This window comes from Mesoplodon bidens (assembly GCF_964165515.1).
Source record: "Mesoplodon bidens genome assembly, chromosome: 12".
NCBI lineage: Eukaryota > Metazoa > Chordata > Mammalia > Artiodactyla > Ziphiidae > Mesoplodon > Mesoplodon bidens.
In genome coordinates this window covers 41,529,871-41,552,286 of record NC_138168.1, presented here as the reverse complement: position 1 = coordinate 41,552,286, position 22,416 = coordinate 41,529,871, and the positions used below count along the sequence as shown (strand labels likewise).

The 22,416-nt window shown below is 38.0% G+C and overlaps 2 protein-coding genes across 5 annotated transcripts in view; one reads left to right on the top strand and one right to left on the bottom strand.

Annotated features, from left to right (window-relative positions):
* The window catches only part of ATG5 (autophagy related 5), a 119,146-nt gene that overhangs the window by 48,588 nt on the left and 48,142 nt on the right, over positions 1-22,416 (top strand). For all 4 annotated transcript variants that reach the window (XM_081251001.1, XM_081251000.1, XM_081251002.1 and 1 more), the window contains one exon: positions 17,676-17,770. In XM_081251001.1, the coding sequence (XP_081107127.1) occupies positions 17,676-17,770 (95 nt within the window). The remainder of the gene's footprint in view (positions 1-17,675; positions 17,771-22,416) is intronic.
* On the bottom strand, positions 4,214-4,857 carry LOC308626236 (small ribosomal subunit protein eS25-like; the record flags this gene model as incomplete). Its single annotated transcript, XM_081251090.1, has 2 exons — positions 4,214-4,694; positions 4,768-4,857. The coding sequence occupies 2 exons, from the start codon at positions 4,855-4,857 to the stop codon at positions 4,272-4,274; spliced, it is 513 nt and encodes a 170-aa protein (XP_081107216.1). The 3' UTR covers positions 4,214-4,271.

Here is a 22,416-nt window from a genome sequence, read left to right as displayed (position 1 = left end):
ACACAGTAAAGCCAATCTACTGACACTGGGTTGTGGTGAAGGAAAGTACGTTGTTTACTGCAGGGCACCAAGCAAGGAGAATGGGCAGTTCATGCTCAAAAGACGCAAACTCACCGACGGCTTTCAGGGAAGGGGTTTTAAAGGCAGTGTGAGGGAGGGGCTGCAGGGTGTGTGATCAGCTGTTGCACAATTCTCTGATTGGTTGGCATCAAGGTGAAGTTCCAAGCATCATCAACCTTCTGGTTTCAACCAGACTAGGATCTGTGTTCTTGTGGTCAGCAGTTTCCATCTGGTGGGGGCCTGCTTCCTTTAAAAACAACTCAGGAATGTGTGTCAGGCCTTTATCTGTATCTTTCAGGGACCTGGGAGTTGGGTGACTGTGCTGTGTGGTGGATTTATAGTCTAAATTGTTACCAGTTTCCCAGCCCAACAGCTATTCTTTATTTCTACATCTTCACATTTCCTAATCATTAACTCTTGAGTCAGCCTTTTGAGACACAATGGAGGCCTGGGAGACTAAAGCAAAAGCCTTTTACTTCAAAGGACAGGGACACAGGGGCTTGTGTACGGTTTCAAGTTTAGGTTGAAAGAAAGGAAAGAATCATTCCTGAGTTCTGACTTGGGCAGCTAGATGGATAGTAGTGCTTTATACCATGATATGAAATAACTAGACAAAAAATAGGTTTGGGATGGGGAACAAAGCCAAATTGAGAAGGTCAGCCTTGAAGGCAAAAGTTTGAAATGTGGGCTTCCCTGGTGGTGCAGTGGTTAAGAATGCACCTGCCAGTGCAGGGGACACAGGTTCGAGCCCTGGTCCGGGAAGATCCCACATGCCGTGGAGCAGCTAAGCCTGTGCACCACAACTACTGAGCGTGCACTAGAGCCCGATAACTACTGAGCCTGCGTACCTAGAGCCTGTGCTGCACAACAGGAGAAGCCACCACAATGAAAAGCCCACACACTGCAACGAAGAGTAGCCCCCGCTCACCGCAACTAGAGAAAGCCCGTGTGCAGCAACGAAGTCCCAACGCAGCCAAAAATAAATAAATTAAATAAATTAAAAAAGAAAAGTTTGAAATGTCTCTGAGACATTCACGTGCAGATGCATTGAGTTAGATGTTGATAGAATTAAGTATTGTGAGTGTGTGTCAGTAGATGAAGAAAGCTTAACAGATTTGAATCGAATGCTGCAGCTTCTAATTTCATAGTCATTTACTTTAACAATAAGTGCCCTGTTTGTTATTTTATCTTAAAAGATATGACAGTTAATGTCCCAGTGTTACAAGGCAATGAATATGGAGCAATCCCATATATTCCTAATGTTTGAGAGTTCTTTATATCCACTAACCGTGTTTTGCTTTTTTTTCTGCATACAGTGAGATAGTCGTTTTCCTTATTGTTTTGTCTGCATTATAGTAAGATGAATAAGTTCAGTCTGAAGCTGTGTGTGTGGCTTCAGGAATCTACAACTTTGTGAGAAATTTGCTTAGAGAAAATTTGTAACCTGCTTGAGCATTCAAGTTTTACTGTTGAACAAACAAGCATTTTACTATATTATGCTACATGTTTTAAATCAATCTCTTGGTATTCTAACTTTCTGTAATTAGAAATAATGATAAAGATCTAAAAAGTTTATGCATTTGTGTTTTAATATAAAATCATAAAGATACTTTGCTTGGCTTCTGGAGAAAGATTGCTCTTGGGAATTACATGATTTGAATGAGTAAATAAATTTGGTGATAATTTGGATCATAGCTTGTTACAGTGCTTTGGGTATACTTGGCAGTGAACATCATGGATAATAAAACTTGGTGAAAACATTTAGACAGTTATTTCATAATGCACTACAAATTATACCAACATAAGTTTATTGAAAAGAGTCCATTAATTACAGTGAATGGTCATATGTTCCAGAGTTAATCAGTGGTAGAGAGAATACATTTTTGTGTATGAGATTCAGTTGATAAATGTACAAATCTATGAGACTAGATTTATACCTCAGCTAAACTCTGATCAGTACTTGAAAATATTTTTAGTGAACTCTTAGTGTTGCAGGAATACAAAGGTTTAGTTTGTAATGTCATTTTAAATAAAATTCCAAATTATCTACAGTAAGAAGGCTACCTTATGATATCTTTTATTTATCTGGTCCAGTTAAAAAAAATAAAAAAATGTATGCCTTGTAACGTACTGTCACTTTTTTGTAAGGTAAGTTTGGGAAGGTTCAAGAAGCTTTTTCTTATGAATGTTGGTACCCTATATAAAGGAAATGCAGATGAACATCTGTCAGATATTGATCCAATATCAATATCCGGATATTGATTTTCACTCTTGGACTCATGACCTATTATTATTATTTGAATTTACAGTATAATTCCTCTTTCTTCTTAAAAAAAAACACAATATACACACAAACACAAAACACATATATATACACAGGTATATATGCATATATAGTTTAACTTTGTTTTTATATTTTTATTTTAGTTTTTAATTTTTTAAATTTAGGTATAATTGACATGTAGCATTATATTATTTTCAGGTGTACAATATAATGATTCAATATTTGTATATATAGCAAAGTGCTCACTACCACAATAAGTCTAGTTAACGTGTCATTTTACATAGTTGTAAAAAAATTTTTTTTGTGATGAGAACTTTTAAGATCTACTCTCTTAGCAACTTTCAAATATGCCATACAGTATTATGAACTGTAGTCATCATGCTGTACCTTACCAGTTAACAAAATAACTAAAATACTGGCTGCACCAGTTTACATTCCCACCAGCAGTGCACAGGGTTTTCTTTTCTCCCTGTCCTTGCCAACACTTGTTATCTCTTTTCTTTTTGACAGTAGCCATTCTGACAGGTGTGAGGTGATATCTTTTTTTTTTTTTGGCTGTGTTGTATCTTCGTTGCTGTGCACGGACTTGCTCTAGTTGTGGCGAGCGGGGGCTACTCTTCGTTGAGGTGCGCGGGCTTCTCATTGCGGTGGCTTCTCTTGTTGCGGAGCACGGGCTCTAGGCTCGCGGGCTTCAGTAGTTGTGGCATGCAGGCTCAGTAGTTGTGGCTCGTGGGCTCTAGAGCGCAGGCTCAGTAGTTGTGGTACACAGGCTTAGTTGCTCCGCTGGCATGTGGGATCTTCCCGGACCAGGGCTTGAATGCATGTCCCCTGCATTGGCAGGCGGATTCTTAATCACTGTGCCACCAGGGAGGCCTGTGAGGTGATATCTTATTGTGGTTTTGATTTGTGTTTTCCTTATTATTAGTGATGTTGAGCACTTTTCATCTACCTGTTAGCCATCTATATGTCTTCTTTGAAAATGTCCATTCAGATCTTCTGCCCATTTTAAAATTGGATTGTTTAGGGTTTTTTTGCTATTGAATTGTATGAGTTTTTTAATATATTTTGGATATTAACCTCTTATCAGATACATGATTTGCAAATATTTTTTCCCATTCAGTAGATTGTCTTTTCATTTTGTTGATTTCTTTCGCTGAGCAGAAGCTTTTTACTTTGATGTAGTTCCACTTGTTTATTTTTGCTTTTGTTGGTTTTGCTTTTGATGTCAGACTGAAAAAAATTGCCAAGACCTATGTTAAGGTATATGTGCATATATATTTTAACTTATTTTGTTTTTAAATGAATCTTTTGTTTTGAAACTTAATATCATAATTCTCCTCAAGAGAATGGAAAACCCCAAGTGTACTTACTTTTCGTAAATTTTTTTTTGTTTTGTCAATTAGCTCCTGATCACTTTTCTCTAGAGCAGTGTTTCTCAAAGTGTAGACAATGGGACAGAAGTATCAGTTTTAGCTAGGAACTGATTAGAAATGTATCCTAAACCAACTGAGTCAGAAACTCTGGGGCAGATCCCAGTAACTTGTGGTCCAGCACCCCTCCAGGTGATTGTGATGCACTAAAGGTTGAGAGCCATTCCTCTTGAGCAGGATTTCTCATTGTTGGCACCATTAGATGTTTTGGACTGGATAATTCTTTGATGTTGGGGTGGTGGCAGGGAGGGGCTGTCCTGTGCACTATAGGACGTTTGGCAGCATTCCTGGTCTCTGCCCACTCACTAGATGCCAGGAGCACACTACTCCCCGTTCTCAATCATCACATTAAAAAATGTCTCCAGACATTGCCAGATATCCCCTAAGCGGCAGAATCACCCCATTTGAGTACCACTGCTCTGAGAGAGGTGATGTAGAATTTTTTTTTGGATTTAATAAAGTTTTATTTTTCAAAATATACAGCTGGTGGGACCTGTTCATGCATCTTCACCAGCAGCTGGAGCATCTCCACCCTTGCTATTTCTGGTGTACATTACTTGAGCTCTGTGCTTTGAAACCAGTTTAATAAGTCCTTTACTAAGCAGCTCCTGCAGGGCTACCCTGGCCAGGGAGCCACGAATCTTCAGTCTCTCAGAGACGACAGCTGGAGTTGCAAGCTTATAGTTGGGAACTTCTTTACAGAGTTTGTCATACGTTGCTTTGTCAAACAAGACTAGGTTATTGAGCTTGTCCCGAACTTTGCCTTTGGACCACTTCTTCTTTTTGGCCTTGCCCCCAGATTTGTTCACTGGGTCTTTGTCTTTCTTGGCCGACTTTCCGGCATCTTTCTTCTTCTTGTCATCCTTGGGCGGCTTTTGCACTTTGCGGCTAGTTGTGAGGCAGTCACACGTTGCTGTTTCCTGACATTAAAAACCGGGGAAAAGGGACGGAAAACAATTTTATGGATCCCGACAGCTAACTTCCCGGCATTACTGACAGCCAGACGTGCTCCAAGTGCGCAAGCGCCGCAGCCGTGCTCCGGAGTCCATGATGTAGAATTAATGCATAAAACTGCTTCTCCATTAAAGTAGCAGTGATCATTTATTGAATCCCCAAGTTCTGTCCTGGGTACTTTACATGAATTATCACTGTCATCACAACAGCCTTGTAAGATGTGTTTGAAAGTCTAAAGCGTGGGCCAATTTATTTATGAAGTTTCACATCTGTTCCACCAACTCAGCCTTTGAGAACTACTATGTTCAGTTGTTACAGTGACTCATTTAGGCTGTATTTGGAACTATATTCTTTAAACAAAAGGACTTTGACATGTAAACAAATTAAAAAGTTATTTTAATCAGTTAACTCTTCTTGTATAAACATAACCATGTGAACTTCTTATTGTAAACTTAGCTATAATTGTTTCTGGATGACGAGGATTATTTTATTTTTGTTGAGGTGACTACTCAATGACAAATGAATCAATAGTATGCAGTCATTTCAGTAAGACTTGTTTACATGTTTTAAAAATTCATTTATTTTATTTTTGGCTGCGTTGGGTCTTTGTTGCTGCATGCGGGGTTTCTCTAGTTGTGGCGAGCAGGGCCTACTCTTTGTTGTGGTGTGCGGGCTTCTCATTGTTGTGGCTTCTCTTGTAGAGGAGCACAGGCTCTAGGCGCACGGGCTTCAGTAGTTGCAGCACGCGGGCTCAGTAGTTGTGGCTCGCGGGCTCTAGAGCGTAGGCTCAGTAGTTGTGGCACACGGGCTTAGTTGCTCTGTGGCATGTGGGATCTTCCCGGACCAGGGTTCGAACCTGAGTCCCCTGCATTGGCAGGTGGATTCTTAACCACTGCACCACCAGGGAAGTCCCTGTTTACATTTTTTAAAGTAACATGTGTCTTCCATATTTTTCCTTTTCCTTCTTTTGCTGCCTTTCCTCTCCCTCTCCAGCTTTCTGTGTGGCACTTGATCTAGTTCTGAGTATGTTGATAACACTTCTTTCCCTCTCTTACCTCTCATTTAAACTTTTACCTACTCTCTGACCAATTCTTTCATTATCTTTCTAGGGTCTGGATGACCAAATAAACATTTTAGCTCAACAGTCTAATTAATGCCGGCCAGTGTGTTACCTATTCCCAGGTACCCATTTCATGTACTTTTTAACAAAGACCTAGAAATTACTTTATTGAGAATTCTAGAATTTCCTCCCCCTCCACTCTCCCAGTCCTATCCCCGTGACATTCTATTTACTCCATCTCTGCCTGTGCAGACCAGTCCTGATTAGTGGCTGTGATAACGAGTTCTTGATGTCACAGTTCTCCATATTAATGATGTTTTTTCTGAACCAAAGAAGTAACTGCCATTCTATAGCAGGGCTAATTTGTTATTATTCATTGCATGTGTCTTTTATTGCTTTAGAAACTGTAAAAGATTCAGAAATCCTTTTATGTGAAAATTACATTTAAATATTAAACTATTCCAGTGTTTTAATTAACATTCAGAGAGTTGCACGATTTTAACCCAAATGCTGGAAAACTAGAAAAGAAGCAACCCATAAAAAATGAGTGCAAAATAAACAAATTTGTGTATCTAAGATACAGGGTGTTCAGTCAAGTCCTGATCATTATCTTCAAAGTGGCTTTCTACTTAAGAAGCATTTCTTCCCACAGGGTCCCTTTAGGATCCAGACTATCTCTGGTTCCTGGGCTTTTCTACATCTAGCTTATTTCTATCTTTCTCTGTAGAGGAATATCAATGAAATATCCCAAATGGTATTTTTAATTGGAGTTTATTTGCATAAAAGATTTAACCAGATTCAGATTTCGCTTTATTTCACATTACCATAAACCACACTCAGAAGTACACTTCAAGATATATGCCTCTTTTTCTTAAACTAGCTTCTTGTTTTTGTTAATAAACTCAGATTTTTTTCCTACAAACATATTAACCTGCACTTAACTTTTCGCTTATTTTAAGGTGAAATTATTTTTATGTGGGTTTTTAAAACTCTATAAAAACATTTTTGCAAGAAAAATAATGTATTGCTATTTGTCCACTCAGAATATAAGGAAGGAGGAGCAGAGGAAGAAAGGCAATCAGTGGACATCTAATATCTGGGAAGGAGGAAGAGAAGAGGGCAATAGCATAGGCTCAGTGACTGACGGAGAGAGGCTTTGCATACAGAAGCTTCCCCCCAAAAGTGGCGGGGGAAGGTGTTGGTGGTGATGGGATGAATTGGGAGATTGGGATTGACATATATACACTAATGTGTATAAAATAGATAACTAATAACAACCTGCTGTACAAAAAATAAATAATATAAAATTCAAAAAAAAGTTTCCCCCCAATATTTTTATCAGCATTTATTTTAAGGTGTTATTACACTCAGAATAATATTCTGTAGCATTCAGATATTTGAGTGTAAATGAATAAGTTGAGAAGCACTGGTAGAATAATTTCAACTTTTAATAACTTTATTCTTATTTCTACTGGAATTCTTAGAAATCCTGATTAACTTTTAGGATACATTATGTATATCACTTATTACTAAAACCTACTGAATACATTTAAAATAATAGTATTTATTCTAAAATAAACTCACTACAGGAAGTAATATAGTTTATAAAATATTGGGTGGGCCCTATTTTGGGGGGTATGTGTATAATTTTACAAATCAACTTTGTTTTGATAGTGAATGAGTTGTTATAATAAATAAATTTTGTAGTAATTGCCACCTGAATAATCCTAGTAGCTAAAAGTTAAACTGTGGTTGAATTTTCCAGTTTTACTCATCATTGTCCATGGCAGCTTTTAAGAGGTAGTTCCTAATTGAATGATGTTTTCAATTATCAGTTGCATTTTTCCTTGTTCTCACTGAAAAATAATGCCTTAATGTACATGTTGAAGTAAATTTTTATTTACTTAAATGTTTATTGAGTATTTATTTCTGCAGCAGCTACTGCTAACTGTTCAGTTTGTGATCTGTAACTGCCAAAGGAGACAAGATTTGGTAAACTATTATACTTGACACTAGCAAGAATTTTGAAGTATAGGACTGTGGAATTCTTGATAATATGAACATTCTGTTCATTAATAGTTTCTCAGATTCCTGTTAATCATACATCATTGAATTGACTCAACTTGGAGTTTTAACAAGCAAGCGTGTTGTAATTTATAGAAAGGTAACTGAAAGTTTTCTGTGATATAGTAGCATCCCTGAGAATCTACTGGCCTGGTGACCTCAAGCAAATCATTTACCTGTTTTGAACTGCAGCTTACCTCAGTAAGTTGCTCTGAAAATCAAACAACATAATATTCATTTAGGGTTTTAAAAAAACAGTTAAACTCTGTTCAGGTATGTTATTAATAAAAAATGATCTCTGAGGTTCTACTATAATCAGAACCCATGACTTTTCACTCTAGCATCACTTGAGTTATTTTAATACCACTTCTTTACCAGCCTAACTTTAAAAAAATTTTTTATTTTTGGCTGTGTTGGGTCTTTGTTGCTGTGCGCGGGCTTTCTCTGGTTGTGGCGAGCGGGGGCTACTCTTCGTTGCGGTGCATGGGCTTCTCATTGCGGTGGCCTATCTTGTTGCAGAGCACGGGCCCTAGAGCACGCGGGCTTCAGTAATTGCGGCGCGTGGGCTCTAGAGCGCAGGCTCAGTAGTTGTGGCGCATGGGCTTAGTTGCTCCATGGCATGGGGGATCTTCCCAGACCAGGGATCGAACCCGTGTCCCCTGCATTGGCAGGCAGATTCTTAACCACTGCGCTACCAGGCCCAGCCTAACTTTTAACATGCTTTTTACTTAAGCATCTGTCACTTGGTCACCTGCATTAGAAGAGAAGTGGGTGGGGAGGACTTGAACCATCAGGCACTACTAATACACAATAAAGGACCAATTGGACTCATTAGAAATTGTGATAACTTTATGTATGTCAATTTGGCTTCCCCAACTACATATTAAGTAAAGGAGAGTCCGTGTACTTGTTTTATATTTTGGTTTTTAATTCTCTACAGCTCCCAGTACTCAATTAAGTACATAATAGGAATAAATAAACACTTTAATAGATTTAACTCTATGCAGAACCTACAAAGTAAAAACTTAATTGAGTACACTGTTACTTCTATCAGTTGTTTTACTTTTTCTTTTCTCTTCCTTGCCTAGAATTAAACTGGAGATTCATAATATGAACTATTTGCAAATGGGGGACTTCTTTTAAAGAGGCATTTTTCATGTAGCCACCTTGGACAGATGAGATGGATTTGAAATAGAATAGAATTTACCTGTAATCATATTACATTTACTAATTCCTGTGATGTCCCAGTCCTGGATATGCCTTCTTTTTTTTTTTTAATTTTTTAATTAGTTTCTGCTTTATAACAAAGTGAATCAGTCATACATATACATCTGTTCCCACATCCCTTCCCTCATGCATCTCCCTGGATATGCCTTCTTAATGAGTCTTCCCAAGAATTAGATAAACATTATCAACTTTAAAAACGAGGAAAAGAGCTTACAGGGCTAGTAAGAGATGGGACCAGGATTTGATCCCAGATCTCTGATTCTAAAGTCAGTGTATTTTCTATCTGGAGGCTGTTAACTCTGGCTACATATTAGAATCATCTGGGAGTTTCCAAAAAATACAGTTCCAGGGAATCTGAAATAACTGGTCTGGAGTGGATCCTTGACATTAGTATTTTTTTTTTAAGTTTCTTAGGTGGTCCAGGTAGGCAGCTAAAGCTGAGAAATGTTGCATTATATATTGCATCTCCAGTGACCGCTGGTGCCCCACCCACCTTTTTAAGCGTTTGTTATTTGTCTATGCATAATTATTAATAAAATTTTCTCATTTACAGTTTCTCATCAGAAGCATGAGGAATTTGTATTAGAATAAAGATAGAGTATCCTGCATAATAAACATTGCAAAGATAATAGTTAATATAATGTAGTATCTTTTTCTCCATTGGTCTTTCAAAAGTTAAAATAGATTTTTGTTTTTGTCTTATGACTTTGGAGTGCTCTGAGTGAAGTAAAAATGGGCTTGATTACATGTTAAATTTGTTTCTGGCCCTCTGAATTTAGGAAAGTGATAAACTGTAACTTAACCTGAGAGGAAAAATATTTTCTCAATTTACAATAGTTTTCAAAGGTAACAAGTCAGGTAGTCTGGTTAAAAATCTATAGGTGATTTACACAGGAATACATTTAGTTAATTAGCACTGGCCTGCCACTGGCTATAGCTCTTTAAATCTCTTTGGCAAGCAAGCTACTTTAAAAATTGTCTTTTAGAGTCAGTGAAGACTTGAATATAATTGAAGGTCATTCTTCCTTTTTTAAAATTTTTAACATGAGCACATAGAATAAGTTGGGGGTTTTTTATATTATGATTTTTTTTGAATTTTGAATCCCTTTTATGTTGTTACTGGCCCAATTTGAAAATAAATTTGAAGTAAATGTTTCTTAATTGGTTGAAATACAGTAATTGAATTCTGTCTATTAAAATAAAGTCAACTACTGGGATTGACTCTTGGAATGCATTTTAATTGGGTGAGAGAGACAGTAACTAATTAAACATGTAAATAGGGTAATTTCAAAGAACGGTAAGTGTTTAGAAGAAAACAATAATACTTTAGCTAGAATTATGAGGAAATTCTCCCCTGAGGAGGTGACACTCTGTTGAGACTTGGATGATGACAAAAAAGCAGCTACGTGATGATTAGAAAAGTGGGGGATTCCAAGCCTCTAACTGATATGGGGATAAGCTTGGTGTTTTCTAGGGACAGAAAAGAAAAATAGTGTGATTTGGAGCTTTAGTAAGTAAGCAGATTGGTAGGCAGCGAGATCTCAGAGGGATGCAGGAACCATTGCATTCCAAGGGAGTGGGAGGGGGCTGAAAGGAACCAGCTTCCTGGGAAGGAGGTACTTCATTACCAACATTGTGGTTGCTTGCACGCAGAGTTTGAGTGGCGAGCCAGTCTGCCCCATTTGTAGCCAGTAAGGAGATGCAGTGGATTTTTTCTTTTAATAATGATTCTAGTACTTAACTTCAAATAATCGTATTGTTAAAGTACATTATAAAGCATTATTCCTTATGGCCCATTAGAAAAATGTTTGGAAATTTATTCATTCATGGTATGATTCAATTTATGTTTTAAAAGAGCATTCTGGATGTTGTGTATTATGGATACAAGTGGAAGGGCAGAGACCAATTAGGAGGCTGTCACAGTGGTTCAGATGAGAGTTGATAGAGGTTTAGATGACAGTTGTAGCAGTGAATACAGAGGGAACTGAACTGTAAAAATATATATTGATTCCTCTCCTTGATGCCAGTGTTCTAGACTGTGTGTTACAGCATCTTTAATGTATTCCGAGAGTGAACCCCAGTAATTGACTTTATTTTAATAGATAGCACTTCTTTTTTAGGTCAGAGGAGTATGGTAGTTCCTCCTTATTCATGGTTTCGTTTTCCACAGTTTCAGTTTCCTGTGGGCATACGTGGTCTGAAGATATTAAATGAAAAATTCCAGAAATCAGTAACTCACAGGTTTTAAATCGTGCACTGTTCTGAGTAGCATGATGAAATCTTGCTCCGTCTCACCTCAGCATGTGAAGTATAGGAGATGATTCCAGTATATCCACACTGTATGTGCTACCCTCCTGTTAGTCACGCAGTAGCCGTCTCAGGTATCACATCAACTGTTGTGGTATTGCTGGGCTTGTGTTCAAATAACCCTTATTTTACTTAATAATGGCCCCCAAATGTTAGTGATGCTGGCAATCAGGAGAGTCTCTTACTGTGCCTAATTTATAAATTAAACTTTATTACAGGTATGTAGGTATAGGAAAAAACACAGTATGTATAGGATTCGGTACTATCCGCTGTTTCAGGCATCCACTGGAGGTCTTGGAACGTATCCCCCATGGATAAGGGGAGACTACTATAAATGTCTTCTCTCAGTTTATTCTGAGACAGTGATGCTCCAGGTCAAAGATTTCCTCAGATCCAGGTTTTATTGCTCTTTTGACTCACTCAAACCACAAATTCCCCAGGGTACAATCCTATTGCCAAGATGAGTGTTTACGAACAGGATTAAGGATTGACCTTCTCCTGGTTTGGTTCTCCTCTCAGCCTTAATACAGAGGCCAGCCTGCTGGTCCTGCCTACTTCTGTCTTCATGACAAATTTTCAGGGGTCCTTGAAGCGTTTTCAAGACTTCTTTGAAGATATATCACAGTAACTTTAAACCTCAAACAGAAGTTCTCATGGAAATGTGTGGGTGTAGTTCTGTTAAGAAGCATCCAAGCACCCGTGGACTTGGTGCCGTACAGAGAATGCTCCCTTCCCTGGGTCAGCCCTAACTGTCCTGTTAACATATGACTCAGAGGACAAATGAGTTTGAAGATACAGGTCACATATTTAACACACCTGTGTTTGGTACCCTACCAGTAATTAATTGTTTTTTTTCCCCTCCTATTTTGCTTCACAAAGATGTTTACTATATTACATGTTAAGAAATTAATTCAAATAGGTCTGTACTTGGATATGTTTTCTGCTATAAATTTTGAAAGCCTCTGGTCAAAACACCATGTATATTACATGGCCACCTGTAGTACTGATTTGAATAATACTGTTGATAAATGCAGAATTTTGTGAGGAGTGTGTTCCCTTCAGTAGTAATTTTCAACCATTTGCTTTTCTCTTTAAAGAAATGCTTAAAGCCTGTGTTTTATGGGCCATCATGATCTGACACTTATTTAGGGTGCTGTAAATCTGTTCTTTTTGACATCACAGACTTAAAGAGCAGGAAGTGGATGGTGTGCATGTGGAAGCCATTTCACCCCTTCCCTATGGTTATATCCCAGCCAGCGATACCACATTACTGAATTGAGGCTGCGTCACAGTCCCTTAGATGTCCTCCATGTTTCCTGTGGGATCTTGTAGACGAATACATTGTTTGTGGCATTTGAATATTAAAAATTATTTTGCCTTGAGTTCTTAATAAAGCTTAAGTGGAAGAGCAGAAACATCCTTTAAGATTGCCACTTTTTTCTGCAGCTTTTTCCATGTGAGGAATAAAGAATACAAATGTAATCAATTTATTTTTCATGCTTCTTAGGAAGATCTGATTCGGTTTAAAAAATTTTTTTTTCTGGATTTAAAAAAAATTTCCAAGACCAATATAAAAGCTTAATTCAGCAGAGAGTGAGAAAAAAAAATTGGTGGCCACCAGGATTTTGAGGAATTCTGTTTTTAATATCTTTAAAAAAATAGATTGACTTTCTATAGCACAGCTATAGAAAACAGAAACCAACTTATCAATCATATTCTTTTTTTTTTTTTTTTTTTGGCTGTGTTGGGTCTTCGTTTCTGTGCGAGGGCTTTCTCTAGTTGCGGTGAGTGGGGGCCCCTCTTCATCGCGGTGCGCAGGCCTCTCACTATCGTGGCCTCTCTTGTTGCAGAGCACAGGCTCCAGACGCGCAGGCTCAGTAGTTGTGGCTCACGGGCCCAGTTGCTCCGCGGCATGTGGGATCCTCCCAGACCAGGGCTCGAACCCGTGTCCCCTGCATTGGCAGGCAGCTTCTCAACCACTGCACCACCTGGGAAGTCCCAATCATATTCTTAATAGCTCTGGCAAGAAGTACGTTCAGTTACCTTCTTTCCTCCCATTCTTTGTATAAGCTAAGTGACTGCTAGTTTTAATTTTCTTCTACTTAGTAGTTTGTTTTGTTTTAGAATTAGAATTAAATTAATGTGAAAGCTGTTGAAATAGATGTTCATTTACCTAATTTTACAGTTTAAAAAATGAGCAGCTAAAGACCATTGAGCTTCTTTTACTTGTAGGTACTGTTTTCGTGGCCAATGACACAAATAACTAAATTTACAACTTAATTATAATAACTAATAACATAGTTCCAATATTCAAAGTATTGTTTGGTAACAGGTTAATATGTACTTGATTCATTACCATGTAAGAAGTTAGCAATACATCCTTACTCCAATTTTATTTAATTATTGACTAAGGGATAGAAGAGTTCCTGATGTTACAAAACCCAGTGTGAAAGACATTTGGTTATAAACTGAAACTCAGCACTGATTTTCTTTTAATTTCTTTTATTTGTGTCTTTCTAGTTAATAACTTTGACTTATAAAAGTTAGATTATTCTTGGTTGGAATGTTTTTGGTATTGTTGAGGAAATGCCTATTTTATTTAAGAACATAACATTTTTATAAGAAGATAAAGCTAATCTTAATACAGATTTTTATTATGTCTTTATTCCTTTAAAACATAGTTGTATCAGACTAGGTCCAGTCAGGAGATAGAAACCACACAGAGGGTTAAATAGGTTAAGTATTATATACTGAATGATTAAACTCTGGTAAAAGAGTAACTGAAGATATAAGAAAATCATATCTGGTACCCTAGGGCTAAAGAGGAAGGTCACACTTAAAAGGAGCCCCTTCCCAGGGCTGGGTTTAGAACTCATTGGAGAACGTATATTCCAGCCCATTGGGTTGGTAGAGAAGTTCACTGTTTTGCCCAGATTGGAGCTGGTCTACAGTGGCTGGGAAGTCAGGAAAATCTGGAGTGCGGGCCACCAGCAACAAGTGACACAGGAATGCAGAGGGACTGGCATCTTTGTGGGAAACTGTAGGCCAGCCACCCATATGGGCCTGCAGAGGAAAACAGGGTGCTAATTTGGGCAAGGGGCCTTCAGTGTGTGTGTGTGTGTGTGTGTAGGCAGGAGCCCCTTTCTCCTGCAGTGTCCTTTCAGTACTCTCTACTGAGAAAGCTTAATGTGATTGTCACACTAGAGATGCTTAAAGAAATTGTGTCCATTATGCCTGTGTATATATTGAAGGGTGAATTTGGAGCTGAGTGTCAGTAAATTGGTAATGTGCACAGTAATGTTTCTTTTTCCAGTTTACTTTTTTGCAATATAGGTACGTGAAAGCTTTTTACTAATCACCTTTCTGTACTTTTTGTTTGTGTTTGCTTTCCTTCCTTTAGCCCTATGAACATTTTGAGTCAGATAATTCTTGGTTGTGGAGAGCTGTCCTATGCGTTGTGGTATGTTTAGCAGCATCCCTGTCTTTTACCCACTAGATGCTAGTAACACACACATATTGGTGACATCCAAAGATGTCCCCAGACCCACAGGGGAGCAGAATCTTCCCTGGTTAAGGACCACTGCTTTAGCCCATTTTTTTCCCCCTGTTAGAAACAGTATAAGTTTTTCATTTAATAGAGGTTTGCTTGTGGTTTTTAATAAGTTATATTTTGATAAAGAAGGTGTCTTAAATAAGTACAAAATTTTATTTTTAGAAGAGGTATTAAAACTATTTAACTCCTTTTATTTCATCTGTAAGTGAATTAGGGCAGAATTTTCAGTTGATTTGTTTCTAGTCTAGCTATTAAGTTGCAGACCTAGGATTAGAATCCAGAAATTTTAATGAAAAGTTATATATGTAGTATTCTGTTATTCATTGATTCAAGAGCATATGTTGTGCATGCACTGTGGTAGATGTTAGAGATTTAATGATGAGGCAGTGAGTAAAATTTTAGCAGCGCATGAAGAATCACTTTATTTAGCTATCACATTCTTGCTTGATACTTGAAAGTAGAAAGATGCTTTTTAAAAAGCATTGACTGAATAATTGATTCATACATGAAAGAATTGTGGTTAAAGGAGCTACTCTTAGCATTAAGATGCAGTTTTGTGGTTGCAACTGTTGAAACGGTTGTGGGCTTTGAATCAGAAGACCAAGAGTCTTGTCTTGGTTCTTAACTAAACTCATAACAAGCTGGACCTTAGTTGTCATCTGTGAAATTGCCCTGGACTGACTGGGTTCTAAATTCCCTATCCTACCAGTTCTATTGTAGTATGTGTCTTTCCCCAGATTGGAGTTGAAAATGAGATTAGAGAAGGCCTAGAGCCTGTCACAGTCATCTAAGAAGAAACAACTAAACTTTGTTTTTTATATATAATTATGATGGCTTAAGCAGTATGAGTAGATTGCCAGTAAATTGGGTTGAGATGGGTCTAGTAGTAGAGAATATACCAGGCTGACCTGAGATTCTGGAGTATTCATGTACTTTACAGAGATTTGATTCTGAGATAAATTTCTGTGTATAAAAAATATTTTAAGGTAGAAATCTGGGTGAGTTAAAGGCGTTAAAAAACAACACACAGAATGGGAAAAAAAACAGTTGTGTATTATTTATCAGATTAAGGGGCTTGTATCCATACATAAAGAACTCTTACAATACTCAACATCAAAAAGATAAACAACCCAGTTAAAAAGAGGACAAAGGATTTGATAGACATTTCTCCAAAAGAAAATATATAAATGGCTAGGAAACAAATGAAAAGATACTCAGCATAATTAGTCTTTAGGGAAATGGAAATCAAACCATAAGGGGATACCACTTCATACCCACTAGAATGACTATAATAAAGAAGATGGACAATAATGTGTTGGCAAGGATGTGGACAGATCAGAACCCTCATACATTGTTGGTGGGGATGTAAAATGGTGCAGTCTCTTTGGAAAGCAGTTTGGCAGTTCCTCAAAACATAGTTACCGTATGGCAGATAAACAGTTACTGTGTAACTCGGCAGTTCCATTCTTAGGTAGTATGCCCAAGAAAATTGAAAATACGCATCCATACAGAAACTTGTACATGAATATTCATGGTAGCATTAATCATAATAGTCAAAAAGTGGGAACAACCCAGATGTCTACAAACTGATGAATGGGTAAACAAAATGTGGTATCTCCATACAATGACATATTATTTGGTAGTAAAAATGAAGTTCTGATACATGCTACATGTATGAACCTTGAAAACATAGTAAGAAAAAAAATAGATGCAGAAGACCACATATTATATGATTCCATTTATATGAAATCTCTGGAATAGAATAGAGATTAGTGATTTCCAGGGGATGGGGGAGGAGGGCATAATTATTAATGGGTACAGGTTTCTTTTGGGGATGATGATGAAAATGTTCTGAAATTAGATATTGGCAACTCAATATGCTAACAGCCACTCAGTTAACACTTCAAAAAGGTGAATTTTATGGTATGTGAATTATATATCAGTAAAGTGGGTGTTTTTTTTGGTTAAAGCAAGCCTTACATTTTTTAAAAGGAGGTTTTTTTTTTGGCGGTACGCAGGCCTCTCACCGTCGTGGCCTCTCCCGTTGCGGACACAGGCTCCGGACGCGCAGGCTCAGCGGCCATGGCTCACGGGCCCAGCCGCTCCGTGGCATGTGGGATCTTCCCGGACTGGGGCATGAACCCGTGTCCCCTGCATCGGCAGGCGGACTCTCAACCACTCTGCCACCAGGGAAGCCCTAAAAAGGAATTGTTTAATCAGTCTAAGATTTAACTACAACTGACAGTTATTTAAGTGTCAGTTTCACATTTCTTTCAAAGCCTGTCCTATAATTTTATCTTTTTTCTGTTTAATGTGTACTGTGTTTGGTATTTTTACTTTGTTTCTTTAAACAATTTGTGGTTAAACTTTAGGTCACTTGAAGCTGTGCCTTTATAGTTTAGACAGTAGGAATAGGACCAAGGGAATCGAGACATTCATCTATACCTGATGTTTTTTGCTGTGATAACACCAGTAGTCATAATCTATTCAGGGTTTCTCTTATGAGAAAACGTGTCTATGGAGATATCTAGGAAAAGGAAGCAACAATAATGTAGAAAAAAATAATTTTATATCTTGCTTTATGTTTAGTTATGGAAAGATAAGTTTAAGAAAAAATAATATAGAAATAATGCCCTTTCAGAAACTTCTACTAGAATGGATGCTTAACAACTTTCATCTCTTCATATGAGGTATTAAATTATAATGTTCATTTTTATGAATAATTTATCATTACAGACAGATTTGACCAGTTTTGGGCGATCAATCGGAAACTCATGGAATATCCTGCAGAGGAAAATGGATTTCGTTACATCCCTTTTAGAATATACCAGGTAGGAAGTAACATTTTTAACACTACCAACTTATGAAAGCCTCAGACATCCTACTTCTTGAAGCACTCTAGTCCAAAGTCTTTTCAGTTTGCATGGTAACTGAATAACATTTATTAGGGTTTTCCAGATCTCTTCCTTTCGGCGGCAGTCAAATCAGAGACTGCACTGTGAAAATATGTGACTCATTTAGTTGGTGCTCTTTATTTGCAGATTTTGTATTTGCGGATTAGCCTGCTTGCTAAAATTTATTTGCAACCTCAAAGTCAGTACTCAACAGTACTACCCTGGACATGTGCAGAGTGATGAAAAATTTGATTTGCCCATGTGCACATTTTCAGTGATGCTGTGCCTTCTTGTTTCTGCTCTCATACTGTAAACAAGTGACATTTCCCAGTCTGTTTAGTGCCGCGTTCTTCACATTTTTGTGCTTTTTGTTGGTAATACTGATGTTAAAAATGACTCCCAAGCATAGTGCTAAAGTGCTATCTTTATACAGAAACATACATAAAACAAGGTTATGTATTGATGAGTTGAAGGCATGTGACCAGAGACTTGCAGTAACCCTTGTAGTCCCCCTAAGAGCAATGGTTCAGTATTTGTTAATTCAGTGTTTGCAGTAACTTTATAAAACATAAGTACCACAGATGAGAATCGACTGTATTTGTTTTAGATGATGGGTCCTCAGTGTTGTACAACAAAATAAATAGTAGCGTCTCATAACTGTACACTTTCATGGGGTTAAGAAACTCCATGTTTCTGTAGAGTACTTTAAAACTACCATGTGTTTCCTATATAGCAATACTGAGTAAATTTTCACTGAATGAATGGTATCCAGAAAGCTAGTTGCCTACGATCATAGAAAAAGCAGTTAAGAATAGGAATTAGAAACACAGTATCACAAACATAGACTCTCATCTAGCAGGCCCTCGATTCAAACTCAAAGAGATTGTGTCATAACTTCCCTCAGTAGCCATTTTTACTATCTCACAGTCTTTACTCATAGTTACTTCTCCAGTTATTTTTTAATCTTTTATAGCGCCATCATATTAGTGTGTGTTCAAAGAGGAAAACAAACTGTCCAATTGAAAAGTAAAAAACAAAAATCCCAATATACTCAAAGAATAAAAAGTTTTTATGACTTACATAAGGTTGCTTCCCATTTATTTCATTAACATAGTGGCAGATAGCCTGTGTTTAGATCATGGATTCATAATATGTACAATAGAAATAAAATGAGGAAAATGCCTGATGGAATGAGACCAGATGATCTAATCAGCCACACACCTCTGCTTCCTTTTTTCAGGAAAGTAAAATTTTAATTCCACGAGTCTTTGTTAAGCACAAATATTACCCAGTGGGTTTGGCAATGCCATAGTTTATTTATTTATACTTTATCTTGTATCATGAAGAATCTGAGGCAATTTACAAGAATATATTTTGTATAGTCACAAAATAGAAAAAGTTTGAAATTTAAAATTAGAGCCACCAAAGATATAAAATGGAAACCCAGCATGAAATGACCTACGCTCTGAATAAGTGAGATCATCAAATTTATTAAAATTGACCTATAAATTTGACCCCAAGCTTCCTTGTAGCCAGAGCAAAGGGGAGAGAAATGTGATGAGATATAATTTTGTTTTTCATTTTATATATGATGAAAACCTACTAGGTCATCAGGAAAGCTAACTTTTCTTGGGCACCACCTAGGAAAGAAATTCTCACGTGGCCTCATTTTGAAGGGACAGGGCAATATCCTTTATACTTTACCTACGGTAAAAATATAATAATAGTATCAGTAAAGCTGCTTCCTAAAGTGTCACTCAGCGATAGCGAAAGACAATGTGTCATAAGCCATGGATCATCCACAGTATAATAAAGACTTGGCGAAGTAATGGGAAGGCTAAGGCAGAATAAAATTTTAGGTTATTTTATGGAAGAATGTGTTTATCAAATAAGAAGGAAAGTAATTGATGGAGCAAGGCAATTGAGGATTGGGATTAACCAGTAAAGTTTTTAGCCCAAGAGAAGAGAGGTTTGCAGAGACCTGTTAAGGAAAAGGAAGGGAAACATTGTTGCTGCTCACATGAGACAGTCTCAGTCTTCTCTGTACAGGCAGCAGAGCGGTAGAACAGTTTCGGCAACTGTTACGTTAAACAGTGGGCAAATAGGACAGTTACTATAGCTGCATAAAATAATGTGAGAAAGGTGGCAGGAAGCCTAGTTGTATGGAGAGAAGAAGTGTCTCACGTTACATGAGTTGGTACTGGCCACCTAGGTATTCCCTAAGAGAACTTCAGGAGTGATTTTACAGAACTAGATTCATTAGTGATATGCTTTAGTTATTCCACTGAGAAAAGCCAAAATTGAGTCAGATTTTATGGATTAAGTATAGTACTTATAGTGGGTAGGATCCTTTATGTGGTCTGTAAATCTCATAGGGAGAGGCTGCGTCTTCACCATCACTGACATAGATATTGGTGATTAAAATACGGATTAAAAACAGTAACAGGTTATTACAGAATTTTAGAGTGGTCCTGAAGTTTTCTGAGTAGATTTCATTTCTTTTTCTTTTTTTTTTTTTTGCGGTACGCGGGCCTCTCGCTGTTGTGGCCTCTCCCGTTGCGGAGCACAGGCTCCGGACGCGCAGGCTCAGCGGCCATGGCTCACGGGCCCAGCTGCTCCGCAGCATGTGGGATCTTCCCGGACCGGGGCACAAACCCGTGTCCCCTGCATCGGCAGGCGGACTGTCAACCACTCTGCCACCAGGGAAGCCCCATTTTTTTTTTTTTAATGCAGCAGCCCACTTTGGGGTTGAACTTGGAAGGGGTGGGTAGATGGGGATAAGTGAGATTGACTCAGGTGGCTTGACTCTGTCCTCCTGGGGACCAGTGGTTATAGCATCACATATTTATGGAAATTCTAAAGCACAGTTTGAAAATCTCTTTATCTCGGCCTGGACAGGTTCAGTGATTTGCCCAAGTTAGGTAATTCTTGATCTAACTAGCATTGTGGATACACTAATACACTCAACATGCTAGTGATATCTGAAGGCAAGGTTAGTTTTTTTTGTTTGTTTGGTTTTTTTTTGTTTTTTCCTTTTTAAATCTGTGTAGTAGGATTTAGCACAGTGTTACATACACTGTAGGTGCTTCACAAGTACTTACTTCGTTGAATCTTGGAATATTAAAAGCACCAAAGATCACATAATTCTGAAGCTGAAAAAAAGACTTTATAGTTCAAATAATCCAAAACTGAAAGAACTAGCTGGCTTTAACAAGGATAGTGCTGTTGTAGTAGTTGAAGAAAAAACACTTTTAAAATTAATTCAGATGGTGGGAGAATAGTAGGAGCAAGTGGAAAAGAGCTGTTGGAAGGGTTGCATCCAGAAACAGTGCATGATAGATCAAGATCACAGTTTTGCCTTATTCACCTAGTCTTGACAATTTGTGACTTCATGTAAACCTCTCTGAGCTCGCCAAGTTGTCAGATATTTGAGACATAAAGGCCAAAGCAGTTTCCCTTGAAAAACAGGTTTCCTACTAAGAGCACTGCACTAGAAGGGAGGCCTCTAAGGCTCTGTGGGAGGTGTGGCACTGACTAGTTGTGTGTCCACAGGTGCTTACTGTCTTGCTGGGCCTTCGTTTCCTCATCCACAAAATGAAAAGGGCATGACTGAGTGAATATATACATCTGGTCGGAATTGTTCTTTAAAGAAGCCATATTACAGGTGTATCTAATTATACCAATGATATTCTTTTTCAAACACTTTATACTCCTGATTTCAGAGCAGGTTTGTTATTTTTACAGTAAGCACAGCTCTTTCCTTTATGGCAGTATTTACCATTCTTTTCTGGGGAATATTGTCAGATGTATCCATACCTGTTACTGTCATACCATAACATAAAAGGATTTAGAGAGAGAATGTGAGAGAGAGAGGGAAGGAGAATGTGTATGTGTGAGAGAGAATGGTTTTCATAAAGTTCTATAATTAGATAGAAAGTGGGAAGCTAGAGAATTCTCAAAATTTGCTTGACAAAACCTGGCTGCCAGGTGGTGACTGTTAGGGCAGAGCTTGCTGCCTGATCTTTCCTCTGTCAAGACCGTGGCAGCTTTGCCTCAAACAGGGAGAGACAAGAGCCTCAGGGTTTTTTGTTATTTATTTATTTATTTTTGGCTGTGTTGGGTCTTCGTTGCTGCTCATAGGCTTTCTCTAGTTGTGGCGAGCAGGGGCTACTCTTCATTGTGGTGCGCAGGCTTCTCGTTGCGGTGGCTTCTACTTTTGTGGAGCACAGGCTCTAGGCATGCGGGCTTCAGTAGTTGTGGCTCACGAGCTCTAGAGTGCAGGCTCAGTAGTTGTGGCACATGGGCTTAGTTGCTCTGCGGCATGTGGGATCTTCCTGGACCAGGCATCGAACCCATGTCCCCTGCATTGAAAGGCGGATTCTTAACTGCTGCGCCACCAGAGAAGACCCTGAGCCTCAGGGTTTTATTGGTTCTCTTTATTGACTTTGCTGTTGGCTTTACCCTTATCTGGTTTGGTTTTCTTGAACTTGATTAAAATTTTAGACGTGAGATGCATAAGTGAATATAAAAATTTAGGAGTCTTAGTTTTTGTCCATGGTCCATTCTCTGGCTTTTTCCATTTC